Raw genomic sequence first — 20956 nt, 5'->3', positions numbered from 1 at the left:
AATTATGTTAGTGGATCATATGTAATATAATTTTTGAAAAAAATCTTACCTCATGTGAATTAAAGAAGGGTGATGCCTCAAGTGTTGCCCTGATAGCCCTTAGCCTCCTGATGTATTTGGCAACAATGATTTGATCACCTTCAGAGAAAAACTTGAAGCATTCCTGAATTTGTGTTTTTGATTTCACAGTTTTATACTCCCTACTTGAATGGCCATCTCCTTTCTGAAGATAAAACAGACGACAAAAATAATTTATTTGATTTTAAAGATATAATATACAAGATACTACTATTACTAGACAAAAATTATATATAAGATGTTATAAATATAAAATACACCAAATCCTTTGTATTCACTTAGTAAACATATTTCCATCATAATTTATGTATTTTTTCATAAGAATGATTAATTGTGGTTATACAAGTCCTCAGGGAAGCAATAATCACCTATGATTAGCAAATTACAAAATGTGTTATGAGTATAAATAGAACTGCAATATTGTGCAATTTTCACTGGGCTATTTTCACCCAGTGTAAAATGTGTGAAATAGGTTTCACAGCTACCAGTAGAGCTGGAACCTACCGGTAATAATGATGTGACAGAGTTGTAAAAACAAGTGAAAGAAAAAAGATGTTATTTTTGTTCACATGTCCCCTAACTGCTTTGAAACAATGCTTGGGTTTGGCAAAATATGTTTTCTTTATATATATACTATATTTAGACACGCTCACGACAGAAAAAATCTCTCCCACTCTAAAAATATTGTTTGCTTGGGTATTACGATCACTTTAGATGGAATCATTAATAATGAATATCTCCCTAATGAGTGATCTACAATCATGGTTTGTGTGTAATTGTTTTTGTTATGAAACAAAAAGTATTGACGTCATAAAGGAAGTCAGAAGCTACTTGACTTTGAATTCAAGTCCTTGAAGATTTTTACTTGGTGCCCACACACTGTCAAGTAGTTCAGGTTTATAACTCAGGGTGACTTTTAATATAACATGTGTCACTACAGAATAACAGGTTCATTGTAAACAACTTCAATCTGGTTTGATTTGCATAACAGCAACTAGTCAGTTTCATACTCAATAACACTAAGAATAGTGTTGGGCAAGTTGATATGGTAAACCTGGAAATTTTAGCTACAGACTTATTTTCACTTATTTCACTGAACAAAAATAAAAACTACAAAAATAAACTGTGACTACAATGCCTTCTTGTACATGGACACAGTGTACCTCTCTGGTTATAAGTAAAAATTAGTCTTTGGGAACCAGCTGAAGACTGTAAAATCACACAACTTTTTCTAGTGGCAAAAATAATGGATTTACAGTATCTTGTACTTATTGTTTCCCTGACTGATATACTTTAACTTTTGATTGAGTACACATTTTTACTATCCCTTCCTTCCCCCACTGTTGATTTTGAATGAAATAGTTCACGTAGCATGTTAATATGAACACAGCTAAATTGAGATGTGTAATTTTCACTAGGCTACTTTCAGTCAGTACAAAAGTGTGAAATAAGTTTCACAGCTAACTACCATGGGACCTAATAATGATGTGATGGTGTGAAAAGAAAAAAGTTACTTGACAAAATGGTTTTATTATAGTGTGTGTGTGTGTGTGTGTGTGTGTGTGTGTGTGTGTGTGTGTGTGTGTGTGTGTGTGTGTGTGTGTGTTTTGGATGTAAACACATGAAGAGCCTTCCAAATAACCTCCCCTGTAGTTCTTATGTTTCTGTAGTGCTCCACTAGTGTATCATTTGTAACTCCCTCAATATTTTTACAAGGATATTCTACTACTGATGTTCCAATCTAGCACAAATACAAACAACAATTTTCCTTCGTCAACACCCTTGATACATTTATGATGATCCAACTATACTTAAATTCCTCTTTTTTTTTTAATGTAAAGAATCAAAGCCCTATTCCTTGAAATTACACAATCATGTACTACTACTAGACAGGATACATACAATAGCAATCTAGGATTCCTGGTAACTTCACTGAACTCATGTCTACAGATCTTTACAATGAAGGTGTATATGATACTTGATGAGCATAAGAAGTGGAAGTGATCCTTAATGAAGTGTGACTGGCTATTTTGTTGCGTCATCCTGACAAAGGTGAATGATTTATGTTGCCAAAGAACACCAACTGTGAATAGTTCTTTTGTTGAGAAAAAACCATGGTGAACGTTAATTTTATTTAAATCAAGTCTTTGTAGGAAACAGAGTCCCTTTTAATCTTGACTTCTGTGTGACTAATACACAAAATTGATTTTTGAAATATTTTGACATTGCAGGTAAAATGTCAAATAGAAAGATACCAAAAGAAAGGTTATATCTGATAACATAGGGTCAAATACTTTAATCAAATGTCTATGTCTTTTTGCTCCTGAACTTCTGTGCAAAGAATACAGAAATGATGCAACCATATTTACACCAAATATGGCTACTATTCAGTAAAAGGTGAAATAAGCACAAAAAGTGTATATTCCCTTGATCTACATCACATGCACCAAAAGTGTATATTCCCTTGATCTACATCACATGCACTAAAAGTGTATATTTAACTTAACCTACATGCACTAAATGTGTATATTTCCTTTACCTATATTACATGCACTAAAAGTGTATATTTCCTTTACCTATATTACATGCACTAAAATTGTATATTTCCTTTACCTATATTACATGCACTAAAAGTGTATATTTCCTTTACCTATATTACATGCACTAAAAGTGTATATTTCCTTTACCTATATTACATACACCAAAAGTGTATATGAAGGTGAATGCTACTTTTTACATGGCAACATAAAGGTGAATGCTACTTTTTATGGGGCAATGTAGGTGTGAAAATATACGTCAGAAACAGAGTCCTTCACTGTAGTACTATTATGCAAAGAAAGAAATGTTATTATACTTGTTATCATGCTTCACACATCAGTTCTTTCCTATTCATTATTGCCAACAAATCTGTTTCTATAGTAACTGGCTTGTCAGTTTCTTGAAAGTTCCTCTTGAACAAGAGGAGCTTTTGATTTCTGTTCCTGCTTATCACTGCATAAATTTCAATGAGTACTGATAAGACAACATATAACGATACAATTCTGTGAAACCACACTAATTCTTGAAACTCAGTATTAAAGCTGAAGATGAAAACTTGTAATCACACAGTGGAAAGTGAAGTGTATAAATGAGAAGATCATGGTATTAAGATCTGACATTACCTTAATTCCTTCAATTCTAAAGCCATAACTGGCAGAGGAACTGACATGTTCTCTCCATTGCATATATCTTGGTTTAGTTATAGCACCTAATTCATGTTCTTCAGCAGTTGGCTCATTTGGATCAATATCAATCATCTTTTGATACATATCCTGAAAACCAAGATAAAAAAGATTGTTTGTAAATATGACCATTGTTGTTAAAAAGCATATTAATGAACCAAAGAATTATAATGTTAATTTTTCTGTTAACATTTCAGAAGAGTATGTCTATTTGTTTATCTGTTCTACTATTCTCTTCTCTGTAAAATCTTTCTGGACAATTACAGATATTGTTCCACATTGTTTTTCTTCATTCAGCCAAGAAAAATATGAGTGACCAAAGGGGCCCTTGTCACTATGAGTAGATAGACAGGTAGTGACAACCCTTAGGTCACGAGTATTTTCTGGCTGAATGAAGAAAAATATATCTATACACTGGATGATACAGCATCTAACAAGTGTATTTACAGTGTTTGTTAATGCTTATGTTATGTTTGAAATACATTTTGTAAAGAAAATCTAATATTTGAAAATTCTTTCAGCTGAACATACAACAGAACAAACAGAAGACCCTATTTCATCAAGATCAAGTCTTCCTTCTACGGGAACATTTGCAATATTTTTGAAGTTTATTCATATTTAGAAACAGCACAACTATAATTTTACAATTATATGTGTACTTTGTTTTAGATGTAGAGATTCTTAACAGAAAGAGACTAACAAAACACATAGTATCATTGGAAAATGCTTGATGAATCAACAACTACCTACCTTTCTGAGTTTTGGTTTTTCTCTTGCTTTCGTGAGTTCATCTTCTAAGTACGTCCTGTAAGAACAAACTACAGGGTTAGTACATTCCACATCATAGATGTACTGTTATTTTCATATTTCATTTGGACACTCTTTGCTTAATCATGGTGCATAAGTTCATCAACAGGTAAAAAAATACTTGAAGAATGATAACTCTGGAACTTACCTTGTACCAATTTTACAATCCATCACTGATGGAGAATCAAAGTCTTGAAGTAAATCTTGCATTTGAACATATTCTGGTTGATGTAGGTTAAGGAAATAATGTATTGAAGACCTGTATTTTGTTCTCTTCAAAGGTGTATTGAGAATGTTTTTGTACCCCCCCCCACCCCACCTAGCAGAATTGTTCAAAAATTAGGTTTAAGTTGGTGCATTCTGTCATCATTGCAACATGCTTCTTGCTGTCATAAACACACATTACATTGTATATCTTATTGCGCTAATAAAACAATAAATCAATCTCAAACGAAATCAGGTGAATGAGATAGGGATCTTTCAAAGGGGTTTCATTCAAACCACACACACTGAATGACATGAACCAGAGCACATTCTGGATTTTTATACATGTACAACACGTACATCAAAGTATTAAAGAAAGAACACAATGTAGAGGTCGTTTCACAATCTTAACGATCACCCTGGCCCTCTTTTGTTGGTGAAATGGGTTACCCTCTAATGGCACATGCTCAAATACAGGAAGATAGGGGGTTAAAAGGTTAAGCAGGTTGTCAGTTGAAGAATGAGACCTGTCCATAAAACCATGACTATACACTAAAGGGCTCTGTTTGAAAAAAATTGTCTGATGACAGTTTCTATCCAGAGACACTGAATCCAGTTAGACTTCTAAGTACAAAAGTATCCATGGAATTTTTTTCAGTGGAAACTTTGATCTGCATGAGGGTGAATATGTATTGTTTATTTTGTGCCATGACAAGTTGTTATACAACAGCATAATAAATTGCTGCTAAAAATAAACCATCATTGCTTTACTGATAGTATTTATAAATGGTACATGTAACTCAGTAACACAGTAACTCATTCACACACTTCCCAAGGTTCTTGTAATGGCAAGTCACACGAATGGCATAGAGAGAAGATATATATATATATAGCATTTCTTAATCTCGTACCAGTAGTCTGACTACACTACTCTTAAGGGTTCCTAGGCAAGCATACCTTTTAACTTCTATATATAGTAAAATGCTGTATTTACTGTAAACATTGATATTGCAGGAGTCATATCATAAGTAACAGCAACTTGAAAACGAGGTCTCATTTTGGAAAGGGTTAAAATATCAGTAAATTAGTAATTCTCTACAAGAAGTCCTCCACTGCTTCATTTTTCATGAAAATGTGTTGCCACCATCAAAACTACTTGTAAGTCGATAACAGAAACTGTCTGTGTAAATAACACATTTTTCATTGATGTGATATTGACATAACACATACATAAGAATAACACAGAGACAGCTTTCAACACTGTTATATACAATAATACATATTTATGTGACCTGACAAGTTCATAGCTAAATCAGGGTCACACTGTTTGCTAGTGAGAAATTGACAATAGATGCACCGTGCCTTGTCCTTGGACTGTGTCTTGGACTTGGCATTCACCTTCCTACACTGTGCCTAGAAAGGTAACATTAATACCCACAGGCAGGCTGTAGATGTTACATCACACTTTGTCAAATGTGCTCATGTAGTTAGGAAGACCACTGTGAGAATAATACTTATAAAATAAGATCACTGTACCATCATATATCAGACAAGCCCATATAAACATATGTACATGTATGTGAATGACTGATTATGAGTTGTGTCAAAAGGGATACTTTCTCCATTCTTTTCCACTTCTCCCTTGTATTCTGGTATATACGGTCTTAACACATCCAGCATCAATGCCTTCAAACATCTTTGTTCTTTTGGGCAGAATTTCTTCAGTATAGTACCACAGTCCCCAGCTTTGAAATTACCTGTGATATGACAAAATGGAAACTTTATTTGAATGTAAAATATACATGGTAGAGGTTACAATTTTCATAAGGACAGCTGAAAGCAAACATAGCATGAGATGGTCATGGTTGCCATGATGATAATACTTTTTTCAGACAAGAAATGAATAACATTGCACATGTTGTACAGGCACAGTGCTTTACAGGTCAGGTCAAGGCACTTGAGTAACTTAAGTTCTAGTTGGTTTTACCAGTACATGCAGTAGGGCATATCATGCTGCCCTGAATTCACATTTTAGATGAATGAGTTCTTTGACAAACTACCGGTAAAAAACACACACTGAAATAGGAATAGGGAGAGGGAATAGTTTTCTAAAGATGTTTATGAAATATATTTATGTAAATACAGTATGAATCGTGGTAGATATTGACAAGAAATTCTGTAATGAACATGACACAATTTCAGAAATGTAAGTTTCAGCCCCGAATCAAAGTATGACCTGTTGCCCTTTGTAACTGTAAAAGTTTAGAGTAGCTAAATTTAGGTAGCATTTACGATCAGTCTTTGTCATGAAAGTGACACAGTGGACAGTTCTGTATAATGCTCAGTATCATTTTCAGCCACTGCACTCTTTGTTTCCTGTGTATACCCTTCTTTTCCATGCAGAAGATTTATTATCAAGTGTCAGAACTGAGAAATAATTAAAGTTTGTTGAATCTAAACTTGAAATGAATGACGTACACATAATGAATTAATGTGCAGAGGGCATACCATATGTTTATAATACATGAAAGTTTGTGATGTCATTCAAATGAAGTAGAACAGAACCCATGCTAACTGTATGTCATTTACTTAGCGTGGAAGTCCATGTAGTATGGAACTGTTTAGTATGTAAGGGAACAATGTCAGAATTGAGTCCTAACTTACTCTGTCTGCAAGCATGACTAGAATTTTGATGTGATCGATGTTTGAATGTTCGCTTTGGGTATGAATTTAAGCTACTGCTAAATTCAATGTTGTGGAGTCTAGGTACATGTAGGGATACTGTACTTGTATATACAATGAAATAGGACAAGTACATGTACGTCACATTATGAGATCATCAATCACAAATGACAAGATAATTCAGTGAACCAGAGAAGAAAAATGTAAACATCTTAAAGTTTGTTTACCCCATCAGATAGAAGGTACGGATGAACTGAGAAATCATTGAGCCTTAATCTCAACTGACAAATATGAAAATAATTACACCAGTTTTTAGACAGTGTGACATGATTTTTGATAGTTCAGGGGTGAATCGGGCATTCCATAAGCATTAGATTGATATGGCTTGGATTGCACAATAGTTGACATAATGGCCCAAAGACTTGGTTGGCTATCTGACTTGACATGCTGGCTTCAAGAATTTCCTGGCAAGTCAACATTTTCAAGCCAGATAGCCAAGTTTCTGAGTTACTGTATTGTTTTGTGTAATTCATACCACAAATATAAAATGTACAAATGCATGTAATTGTATTAATAATGGTTTGAGGGGCATATTTGCCAGTAGTAGTTTGCTGTCAAATGTTTGTCTGAATTTTATAGTCATAATGGTTCTAAATGAATATGTAACACACCAGTGATCACAACTCTTAGTCTTTCTGTTACCATACCAAAATATAGTAGGTCCAAAGAAGTAACATGGGAAGTCAGAGGAGAGATGACAGTTAAAATATATATTCCAAGTGCAGGATTCAAGCCAACCCCTGCACAATGTACAATGTACAATATGCCCCTGCACACTAACCCTGCACTGTACAACAAACCTGTGCAGGGTTCCAGCCCACCCCTTCAACACTATCCCTGCAATGTACACTTGTGTAGGGTTCAAGCCCCCCCCCCCCCCCCCCCCCCCCCCCCTCAACACTGCCTCTGCAATGTACACTGTGCAGGGTATATGGCCATGTGACCCTGTACTACACTATTGTCACTATACCCCTGCAATGTACACTGCAGGGTTCAAGCCCACTTCTTCAACACTAGCCCTGCAATCTACACTGTGTAGGGTTCATGCCCACACTGCAATATACAATGAATATTACCCCTGCTGCAATATACACTGTACAGGGATCAAGTCCACCCCTATAAATTATAATCTGAGCAGGGTTCCCACCTCTCAGTATACAATGAACTGAGCAGGTTTCAACACCACCCCTACACTGCACTGTACAATAAACTGTAAAGACTGTTCAACACCAGTCCACCCTGGCTTGACTTGACTACAATCATACACAATGGAGGGGAAACTGTATATGTTACAATCAAGCTGTGAATATATCACAAACAATATGAATAGCCATAATGGTAATCTTCAGGAAATGAAAGATGGAAAAATCGTGTTTCATTTTCGAGTCGTTCAACTGAATAGTACATTTGATAACATCAACTGGTTATTTGATAACATAGTAAGCATTACCACTATATATATAGACTTTTGTACCAAGCAACACACTTGTATGAAGAGTCTCCATATTAAATATTTGATATTCAGTATGTTGACGTCACTCAGAGCATACAAGTCTTAATAATTTATAATAATGGTGACGTTAATGTGTATGATGATATTTAGTTTAGAGTCCTCAATGACCAAAGTCATAAAACGAGTATTATTTGAGTATAAAATGATATGAAACACATCGTCTTTATTTCTTTTACCTTGATGACCTGCTAGTTGAACCCATGGGTACTTCTTCTTAAAGGACTGCACAAATGGGGACCAGTGAACCATGTTACGTATCTTCTTCCATGAGCTAGACTGTAATACACAAAGAAAACATAATGATAAATAGTGTGACATGGGATAACAAAAATTCATATTCTGACGTGATAAGAGGGGGGGGGGGGGGGGGTATCATACCGCTTTATGTACATCATAATTGTTGGTCTAGTGGGTTCAGTAAGGAAACCACTCCCATCCTCTCTATATCACATACAGTTCAGATCACTTTCAGGGTTACAAATGGAATGTTACAATGAAAATCATACTTAAATATATTCCATAAACTTACACCCTACTGCTGTATTGAGATTTTTAAAAAGACTTTTCACGATCAGTGGTTTATATACAAAGTCATGTATAAGATGCTTTAAGAAGAGATCAATCTCATTGTGGTCACTTTATTCTACAATATGTGACAATGGCATAGATTACTGGAACAGAAAAGGCCACTGTAGCTAGCTGATGGCAATGGTAGAAGTTATTTAAAACAGAAAAGGTCATTGTCTTTAAATAACAAGAGCAGTTTAATTGCAACTTGTGTCTGTACATGTAAATAGTACCCCATCATGGTGGTTATAACTCTATAGCATATGTACAATGTACATGTAAAAGAGTATGCTCGCAAGTCATATACACATGATGTCAACATCATTCATAATTTATATCTCTGGCTATTCTGAACATCAAACTTATTTCTATACAGGAAAGGCTACACTCAGCACTTCAGCACCATTTGTGTACAATTTAAATACAGAAATAGATCATCAAATACACTCATGTGACTTAGTATTTATATTTGGTTAATAGCAAGTACATGTTAATGGATAAATTATCAATATGGAACTACATGCAAATAGCCTGTTCTTCACCTTATTTCAGTTAAGGGGTGTATAAATAAGGTGTTACATGTGTCACAACAAAGCATTGCCTACAGTGGTAATTACTGCTAAACTTGATATATTTTTCATCAACTCAAAATATAAATATGATTTCAATCAATTAAATATGCCAATACTTTATCCTTAGGTGTGTTCACACATGGGGATATTTATTATATCACAAAATACAAGTAACAGTGGGTTAGTGTATGTATTGCATTCAAGTTTACATCTGTGTAGGTATGATGGTACAGAACCAAACGTACCTCGTCATCATCTTCCATCACATCCTCATCCATTTGCTCCTTGCAGCACAAGTGCAGAAGATGTTACCACACGCAAGGAATACACAAACAGTGTTTATGTTATGGGTGGTAAGTATATAAAATCTACCTGACTTCCCAACACATTTACTAAGATTCCCCACCATGGTACAAGGTGTGGAAGGTTTTACTAGATTTCCCTGCTATTTTACCAGGTTCCTAAACCTCAGCAGTACACATGGACAGATATCTCACTACATGCATATCCATCCATCTGCAGTCTGATGGAGACATGTTGATGAAATATTTGATTTATAGGAATAACTTCAAAAGTATAATATTCACATACTCTTTTTTCATTAGTTTAGATTTGCATTTCCCCCACTCTTTGAATTTTTCAATTAATTCTATACAGCATGTTTATTCATTGATTACATAATTGAATTATATTCATACAAAATGATGATAATTTGAAAAACAAAGCACATATTTTAGCATTTACAGATACTTACTGTGTCTACTTTATAGTTAGAACTTGAAACTACATTGTCACATTTTACACAAATCAACACGACTAAATATTTACCTGTTAAGGAATTCACAGGAGGTGCCGTTAAATTAACCAACAGTGATTTTATCGATTTTATTTACACACGTATGTAGACAGTAAATATTTAGGTTAAGTGTTATGTCCAGAGTGAAAACAAACCATCACAAGATAAAATTCTGTCAGTGTCACCACGAAATGCGATAATTTCATGTAATAGTAGCAGTAAAGACTTTAGTATGTGTCGTCCAACACCTCACTCAACAAATAAATCTCTTATAAATCTGGTTTTCTGACATCCTTGCTTTTCTGAAGAGTTTTGATACTGTAAGCAACATTGTTGGTTCATTATACAAATATATGACAAAACTTCAAGACAGCCAATCAGTTATATGACAAAACTTCAAGACAGCCAATCAGTTGTATTTTACTGTAATGTCACTCATAGAGACAGTCCAGGTTTCTGCTCCACTTTGAAACAGAGAAATACTTTGATGTAAAAGTTGAACAGTAGCTGTATTACTACATAATAAGGAGCAGTTTGAGTTAAAAATCAATCATAATATCTAGAAAAAGGTGTTCAATGTATAACTGTGAAAACAACAGACAGCTAAAAAAAATATTCTAATACCTGTCAGGTATTTAAAATTTGAATTTCTAGTATGACAGATACAAATACATTTGCAGAGTCATGAAATGTCATTGACTGGTCTGAATAGATGTTTACTAATGACTAATCTGCTATAGTTTTAGAAACCAATAAAACAATAGTACCTACTTTGAATATTGACTGACAACAAAATTACAATAGCCAAATGGCAACGCTATTAACTATGGTTTCCTATACACTAGTTTTCACCATGTCATTTTATGTTATGCATCATATATGGTACAACTATATACAGTGCATCAACACAAACGGATCGTGCTATTGAGTTTAACAAGACCTCCAGACCATACTGTGCTTGTTATCCATGGCATTCTCTTTGTGTTATTGATAAAACAGTATAGCAGGCGAAGGCCATCACGTTTGTTTTCACATTCTACAGGTTTTGAGACTACAAAATTGAACTATACTACTTGATTCTGCATTGTTTAGTCATAACACAAGTTATATAACACAGCATTGTACAGGTAGTATTCAACACTTATTCACTGCAAATAAACGCTCCCTTGTTGAAGTGTCCTACTGATTATCTGTACCACAGTCCTTTTTATCACAGTCATAGTTTTGTGACAGCACGCACCCTCACTGTTGTGCCTTTAATTTGTCTGATGCTTTTCAAGTTGCATCATCTGTTCGGGTTGAGACGGCTTACACCCAATATTGTATTGGTATGAAATAAACGTTTGTGAGAAAGGTCATGTCACTGTGTACAGAGTATACATAACAAAATGGAAATAAATGTGAGGACAAAAATTAACAACCTAACATTTGATATGCTATGTCTAGTAGATAGCTCCAACAAATTTACGATTGTACAGATATTATGACGGTTTACAGTGATTGCTACATACTATGCATCAATACCTTCTTTCTTTTTAGAAATCCTACTTGTTGTAATTTATCAAGCGTTTATTATATCCTCAAGTGTTGGAAATCAAATAAAAGTGGGGAAGTTTACCATTGTGGTTCTATAACCAAGCCTAGCCTGTGACGCACAAAGATCACAAAACACTATCACAGATTACGATTGGGCTACTGACGCAAATCTTTTCTTTTATGTCAGGACAGAAAAATAACTTGTACATATATTACCACTTCCTATTCTTTGAAACGACCATCTTTTAACTGTTGTTTCTTTAGAAAATCTTTCAGGCATGTCAAATAAAAGTATTTTCTCAATGCTTGTGTACTCCAACCCTATTTCTACAGTTGGACATCATTACCTGTGTTACAAACACACTACAGGTACTATCAAACAAAGGTCAAAGTTTGATAACAGACTATGAACCACTGCTTTGTTTAAGGAGGTATAACTCACACTAAATGACAACACTCACATAGTAAATATACCCTATTTAGTGATTCATCATACTAAATACACTGTAGTCGCCATTCCCAGACTGGCTAAACTATAATTGTGTATCAGTGATTCTAGATTTTTCACAGAAAACAGTTTCTTGGTGTTCTGAAGTATGGTTTTATGCAACATGAGATGGAGACTGGATAAGCATAACTGGTGGATGATATTAATTAAGATACCACAATCTAGGTTAACAGGATTAAGAGGTAGAATGGGCTGGTTACTACTTAGTAGTAATGTCAATGTTGCATCTAGTCAAGACATTCAGTACATGTGTCAACTAAACTTTGGTCAAAAACAAGGTTGTTATGATAGTGATCACATGGACTGGAGCATGTATCAATAGCTGTATTTCAGTCACAAACTTGTGGGTTTTGGTAGTCAAGTATGTTGACACTCATAGTGCAGGTTCTGGGTATAGAACAGCAATAGCAAGTATTGACTAATTCAATCTCACTGTGTATTGAATACAAATCACTTTACTTCAGTGTACTTAGTAGATCATGCAACAAGTAAATGAGTAAGTCAAACAACCATATGAAACTTGGTGCCTTTCTCTGAATGATGAGCTTACAGAATCATGTAAACTAATTTCAATTTCCCAAACTACTTTCATTTTTCTCAGTTTAAGGTGCATAAAACAAACATGTTGCTATTATCCACACCCAGTTCCCTCTCTCCACGCTACAATTGTTCTCCTCATGCATGATCAGTGAACAAAGACTCAGGGGTGATACACATACTAGGCTTTGAGATAACAATATGGGGTAGCTGGATGGGGTATCTACAACCCAGAACTACACACACCCCTGGCCACACACTTCTAGAAATATTCAGTAAAATTAGGATACATACCGAAAGTTCCTCATCACTGCAACTCTCACTACAGACAACTTTTTCGTCCCTCTTAACTGAAATATATTTGTACTTTTCCACTATAATGTGGTTACTCTCGGGAAAGGAATTATATTCCATGATCCTAGCGAGTGAATCAATTCCTACACTCATTTGTATTTGAAGTAATGATTATCCAGTCTTGGTGCCAACACTACAGAGGCTACGACATCTTGGTCACGACTTCACCTGAACTCGTTGAATACAAGACCACAATCTGGTGACCTACCCCACATGACAGCTTCCTTTATGTTGGAAACTGTTCCTTCACTTAGGTGTGCTACACAACCCCTTAACTTTATAGCAAATTGCATTGTTATGCAAACACACATACAATAGGTTTGTATACAGTGAGATGGTCATGATGTTTAATACCAAGTTTTTCAATAGAAACCATGGTGATATAATGGCAAGTATTTCATCAGTAACCATGACAACATAATTAATTTCCTGGTTCTTGAGGAAAATTATCCTAACACCTCTGTCTGTAAGGCACACTTGGGACAATTAGGTCTGCAAATTAGGTGAATCTTCATCCAGAAACAGATAATAAATTACTTCTAATAAGTTCTATGAAAGTTACCCAAGATATCTCAAGTACTCAATGTGTTAATCTGTTATCAGTAAGACTTTATGCTGAAAAGAATTGTCAGAATAAAATAATATCACAGTGTTTCGTATATTAACTAGGTATATTCAACGATCGGCAAAAAAAAAGAGATCAAAATAAATATATGTTTGAATCTCTGCATATTTTCAATTACACAGCTGTCAGTATATATCACTGTTTGATCTGTATGAGTATGCTGTCACATCAATTACCAGTTGCCTAGATTGGATGTTGAATGATTGATGACACATGTTACACTACCTCAGACACTTGTTGCAGGAGAAATAAATTGTGTCATGGTCAGGCAGCTAAATAGTAGTCTAGGATAGGTGTACAAGTACATTTATTCATATAGTCATAGCTGAGATATTCTAACAGTAGTCTGTGATGATAGGCAGGGTAAGCAGGTATAGTCATGGATGAGACATCTAAGTAGTTAGTTTGATGTGAAGCAGGTGTGCATGTGTTTATTCAAATCAATTAAATGTTCTTTATATCATAATGTTGTCAACCATACAGTAACCATGGCAATCTTTTCAAAGACTGGGAATACTTACATTGTATGTCTTAGCCTCAAGATTAATTTGTTGGTTTTCCAATCATTTCCAATGGAGCATTTAATCATGTAATGGACGATCTCAAGATTTGAAAGCAAATGACAAGTCTATGTATGTCTGGACAATGGAAATCAATGTCTTTTATTACCCTAATATGGATACAATGGGACAGAACTATGGAACACTGACAATTCTGAACCTCTTGCAACAAGAAACCCTTTTTTTATGGATGGAGAAATTTATCAATGTTTGCTATGCTGTAGAAGTCTCAAGCATCTTGAAGGTAAGTATTTGTTCACTTTTACTGCACCCAAATAACAGGCCCTCTTTAATAGAATTGACTTTAGTGCTTTAACTAAACAGACACTGATTTACAGCCACATCTAACTCTACTGTTTTAAGAGCTCTTTTCTTCAATTCAGAAAGTCTTTTGTAATGTTACATTTGTAATACAAATTAAACATTGAATCAGTGGATACACAAAGTGGTAGCTTTGGCAAGAGTTTAACCTACTTTCTTTCAGGGGTTCAATATCAGTTCTGTTAAACATTCTTTTTTTTTTGATAAGTTTTTCTGCCACCGTAGAATGCCCAAGTGACAACATAGAAGTTTTGGTATTTTATTTTCAGGTGGTTATGTTACTAGGAGAAAATAAGGATATAAGTTATTTAGGTACTTGAAGCATCTATGGTTGTACACACATACCAGGTTGGTTTACCGGTATTCAATTAATCATGTTTGTCTACAATATTACAAGTATAATGTGCTCAATTGTATTACAAAAATGTATGTATATTACAGAGATTTGTTTTGTAGACTAGTAGCAAAATGTGATGGGATGTAAATTTACAAGCCTTAGAATAGTTTCTTTCAATGGCAATCAAATCATTATCAAAAGGACTGTCATCTATGTTAGCAGATTATACTCTGTGAGATGGTCTTCACAGACTTTGCTTTGTTGAGTTTACTGGTGACTAATAGCCTGGAACCATGTCAAGACACTTCATGTCTTTCCATAGATAGCCCAGAACCATGTCTATATATGTCAAGACACTTCGGGTCTTTCCACGGATATAGCCCAGAACCATGTCAAGACACTTCAGGTCGTTCCATGGATGATAGCCCAGAACCATGTCTATATATGTCAAGACACTTCAGGTCTTTCCATGGATGATAGCCCAGAACCATGTCTATATATGTCAAGACACTTCAGGTCTTTCCATGGATGATAGCCCAGAACCATGTCTATATATGTCAAGACACTTCAGGTCTTTCCATGGATGATAGCCCAGAACCATGTCTATATATGTCAAGACACTTCGGGTCTTTCCACGGATATAGCCCAGAACCATGTCAAGACACTTCAGGTCGTTCCATGGATGATAGCCCAGAACCATGTCTATATATGTCAAGACACTTCGGGTCTTTCCACGGATATAGCCCAGAACCATGTCAAGACACTTCAGGTCGTTCCATGGATGATAGCCCAGAACCATGTCTATATATGTCAAGACACTTCAGGTCTTTCCATGGATGATAGCCCAGAACCATGTCTATATATGTCAAGACACTTCAGGTCTTTCCATGGATGATAGCCCAGAACCAAACTGATGTCTATATATTTCAAGATATTTCAGGTCTTTATTTTCTGACCGAACAACATGACTATATCAAGCTGGGTGACTGAACTATCTTTATCGTTGTATGTCACAGTCTAAATAATGTGGCATCTATTCTGATCTCTTGTATATGAACAAACTTAGAAAGTGCATTGTTCAATCCTGCATCCTAACAAATTTAGAGTTGAGGTAATCATCTTGTCTAGGTGTAAATCTTGCATATATATACAGCATGTTTATGGAAGTGAATGAGTAAATCTGCAATGTACACGGTGTATATAGTGTGTAAAACAATATTGCTGCATAGCCCAAAGACAAATATACTAAACATTATATGCTTCAGATCAAATCTGTTCATATATTTACATTTTATTTCAAGTAATCAAATGTTGGATGGACATACAACACATGAAAATATGAAGACTACAAAGTCAGTATCTGGATAGGAAAAATATGGCTTTTTAATGATATGAAGTGAAGGACAAATGTCATGGACATCCTTGTGACTTTGAACTACATGTAGATATGGGTTCAAGACTGACCATAAAATTAAATATCCCTTCCAGGACCAATGCTGAAAACATATACAACTCATCAATAAAATTATATACAAAGGTAACACTTTATATACAAATACCAAAAACTGCTTATGTTCATGGAGGTCACTGTCATAAATTGTACTTGAAGATGTAGTTTGGAGTGAAGTTGGAATTTGAAGAAAAGCTGACACCACTGCATGGTACGACAGAGCATACACAGTATAGGTTAGAGTTTGACAACAGAGATGCAAAGTATAGGTTAGAGTTTGACAACAGAGATGCAAAGTATAGGTTAAAGCATAGACCCTCCACCAATGTTGGTGGAGGGTCTATGGTATAGGTTAGAGTTTGATAAGAGAGAGCTAGGCAGAGTGGAGTCATTAGATATTTCTTATCAAACTGTAACCGACTTAGAAGTTAACCATTGGTTGTTGCTTTTTGTAATTACTGATAACACAGCCTTGTTGAGTGAGTGAGTGAGTGAGTGAGTGAGTGAGTGAGTGAGTGAGTGAGTGAGTGAGTGAGTGAGTGAGTGAGTGAGTGAGTGAGTGAGTGAGTGTGTGTGTGTGTGTGTGTGTGTGTGTGTGTGTATGTGTATGTGTATGTGTATGTGCATGTGTGTGTGTGTGTGGGGGGGTGTATAATAGTTTGATAATTTGATACATGTATACAACAATGGTGTCAGCCTAAGCCAATTTGTTCAACTGCTCTTGTGTAAGACGCTTCACGAAAGAGAAAATTGTAGCAGGTGAGTTAGGAAGATATTTATGCTGGTCGATGTGTTGGGTCAGAGGTTGACTTCTAGGTGAAGTATGTCATTTAGTTTATCATGAGTGGAAAACTATATTTATACATGAACTCAAAATTACTTCATTTGCCCCTGACATTCATAACTTTGAAGGCTGGATGAATCATTGTCTTCAAAGCTGTCAAAAACTACATGTGATGTCCTTCATGACGTTATAAACAAAACAAAGTGGGTGTTCACTCAGATTTCAAAGGATGTAGACATGCCCCTAATCTTCACGCAAAGATCAATACTTTAGCAATGATTTTAATTTAAAGGGTCGATAACATGGGGATTCATTGTGATTCATGCCATGTACAGGAAGTAGGGATACAAATCAAAGTTATTTTCAGACAAAATGTCTACACTGATCCATATATCGAAGTTTGACTATATATTCATAGTTATACCAAACAGAATTGGAACATTTTCATTTTTGAAACAGCAAACAATAACATTTTTTTATATTAAAGTTAACCAGCAACTTGCGTTACTTGATGAATCAGCAGTGAGTAGTTTCAGTGAGTAAGTTTTAATTTCAATTCTGTAGTGAGTGGGGTGTCCTGCTAATTTAAAGTAAACAATATGGAAATCATAATGTTCAGTTCTGTGATGACAATACATCACAGTAAAAGTTACCACCAACACTTTTCTTCATGGTATGAAATTTTCTTTTGTATAAAACTAATATCTATCTTATCTTACTTTTTATATTATAATTCATAAAGTTGACATGCATGAATGGCAAACATAGGTGATATAAACAAGCTATACATGAACATCGGAAACTTATAATTATGGTAACCCTCTTCAGGCCAAGTTCATGTATAACTATAAGATTATGGTTGTGGCAGGATTTAATAGGGGTCCCATACTGTATCATGTTCAGAGTTTGGATCTAGTACAAAAAATGTACCATGTTGTGTCGGAACAACTACATGTTGTTCTATTATTTACAACTTCCTTGTACATCTAGAATATCATGTACACTCAAACAATTGGATTATTTCGTTTCCTTGTCACGATACAACCCTTGCTCTATCCACGGACCATTTTATCTGGTTTATAGGACCTGTATCTATGTCATGGAGGTACAGCTTTCACATCAATAAAGTGATACTATCATATATACCAATATACATGTATGATGGTTTCATATTTACAGACTATCCTGACCTCATCCAAAAGTGATTACAAATTTGTCATGTAAATTGATATGCCTCATCATGTATTACTTCCTTGCTTTAAAAAAAACAACCCAAAACCCAACAGTTTCCTTTACATTCCACTTTTTATGATGTTAATGAACTATTTGCTGATCATATCTGCTTGAAAATAACTGATAAAGAAAAAAATACCAATACTGGGAACTACACATGTCAGCACATCAACACAAGAAGTGGGGTATTTGAGAGGGCGCCACCTATAGGCCTGATTGAGAAAGTTAGACCAAAACAATACTGTATGGGGGAATGCCTGTACAGAGTTGTATGTTCTCTTTCTCTTTTCATCCATTGATTACTTTGTTCAACATGAAACACCTATAAACACATCAATCTCTGTTTTTTAATTCAGTCCCTAAACATCATTAATGACTACTTAAGAAGGATGAAATGTTTGTATAAATAGTGATCCAGATTGCCAATTGTTCAGACTAAAATAACCTATAAATCATACTGTACAATCTTTTGTGTGTGTTTATTTTATGTTTTGTCTACATTTTGAATTATGTAACAGCTCATTCAAAGAGTTCTTTAGTGTATGCACAGAGATATAGTTTATTCTTGATGCTATACTTTCTCTTCCTCGGACCCAGGACTACTTGTCAACAATGGTTATTTAAGCCTGGTTACCTAAAACTAGTCTAGAAGCTACTACAGTATAAATATACTATAGTATCCATCTATGGCTTTGCATCTGAAGATATACTCACCACTTGCGAAAGTGAATCTTCAGATTCAAAGCCAATATAACCTCTAGACTATCTGAGAACAGGACAACATGAGTCATGAACAATTCCTAGTTCTCTGAATTTGAAAAAAACCGTCATACAATGTATCTCTGGTTATCAGGAAAGCCTACAACGTTGTGCTATATGTCATGCCATTACATGTTGTTACAGCCAGCGGTCTTTGATTTTACAAAATAAATACCTAAATATACTGAAAATATCCACAGAAAATAAACTAAAACACATTTGTCCATAGCACAATGACATGAAATATCACTTTTACAAAATCAACTATTAAAGATCATGCAGGGGTTAAAAGTGCAATACAATATCTCTGACATTTGTTGATGTGTAGTTGGAAGACATTTGACAATATATTTATCCAAAGATATGACGATACTCCCCCGCATAATAATTCATTTAAGAAGTAGAGTTTGTGCTACAAAGCTGTAAAGTTCCCCACTAAACATTTACAAATGAGTGGGCTATGAAACCTGAGTCAATGAATGCTGGTACTGGTATTGTCGTAGGTAGTCAGAGACATAGCCATAGGACAAGAGGTTGAACAGAAATGCAGGTATCTTGAGGATTAGTAGTGAATGTATAGCCAACAGATTATCTTGAGTAGCATCCAAATTTGTGTTTGACAGTCTTGACAGAGGTATCTTTGTTTACTGAACATAAAATATTTCACGATTTTTTTCAATCACATGCCTGAATCAACCATTTAAATGAATACTCTTGATTACACTGCACCCAAATAGTACTTCTCTTGTTTTCAGTCTGAGTGAAACCATACAATGCCTTCCTCCCCTCTTGTACCCTGTCTGCCATAGGGGAACAAACAACAGGAACCGGACAATAGTAACTTGCTCTGAACCTATGAAAACAGCAGAGTTTCTGACGTACCAACATAACAAATACTCTATTCTAAGTTATAATTGGGTCATTGCAACAGGTATAATACGTGTTCACAGGATTACAGAAAGTGGATTTTCTATTGTATGTGTTTTTATTGTTCCATGGTAAACAATATTAGGGAGAAAGTTTAGAAATAATAACTGATGGTAAGCATCAAAGCACTTTGTAGATAGATATAAGATATTTGGTATGCCATGGCTGTTTTGCCACCACACCAGAATGTTCTTCTGATCATTTCCTCATGTGTGTAGTAGAATAGTTATTGTGGCTCAGGAGAATGACTATCTGTAGAATGTCAACTATGTTTCCTGCTTGATAACATTATGTAAAAGAATCATGTTTGGGACATACCTACACTTACATGTATGCTATTAAACTATAAAACAAAAAAATATTTACATTTCTCTTTTCAGATAAATATTTTTAACACATAATACTTTGAATTGAATTGACACAAAATGGAGAAAAGAGACACTTTATGATACAATGTATAGTCATCTCCAAAAGGTATGTTTTGACAATTATTGTCAAGTCATAAAGTTGTTCTGTATCTTTGTG

The 20956-nt window shown here is 34.8% G+C and overlaps 1 protein-coding gene across 1 annotated transcript in view; it reads right to left on the bottom strand.

Moving 5' to 3' along the window:
• The window catches only part of LOC144449455 (uncharacterized), a 76643-nt gene that overhangs the window by 4140 nt on the left and 51547 nt on the right, over nt 1-20956 (bottom strand). The window contains exons 2-7 of the mRNA XM_078139991.1: nt 8742-8841; nt 5927-6067; nt 4255-4327; nt 4050-4104; nt 3240-3389; nt 50-223 (exon numbers count right to left, since the gene is read on the bottom strand). Of these exons, the coding sequence (XP_077996117.1) occupies nt 50-223; nt 3240-3389; nt 4050-4104; nt 4255-4327; nt 5927-6067; nt 8742-8841 (693 nt within the window). The remainder of the gene's footprint in view (nt 1-49; nt 224-3239; nt 3390-4049; nt 4105-4254; nt 4328-5926; nt 6068-8741; nt 8842-20956) is intronic.

The sequence above is a fragment of the Glandiceps talaboti genome, chromosome 2, assembly GCF_964340395.1.
Source record: "Glandiceps talaboti chromosome 2, keGlaTala1.1, whole genome shotgun sequence".
Taxonomy (NCBI): domain Eukaryota; kingdom Metazoa; phylum Hemichordata; class Enteropneusta; family Spengelidae; genus Glandiceps; species Glandiceps talaboti.
The sequence above is the reverse complement of the archived record's forward strand: the minus strand, read 5'-3'. Positions and strand labels throughout refer to the sequence as shown.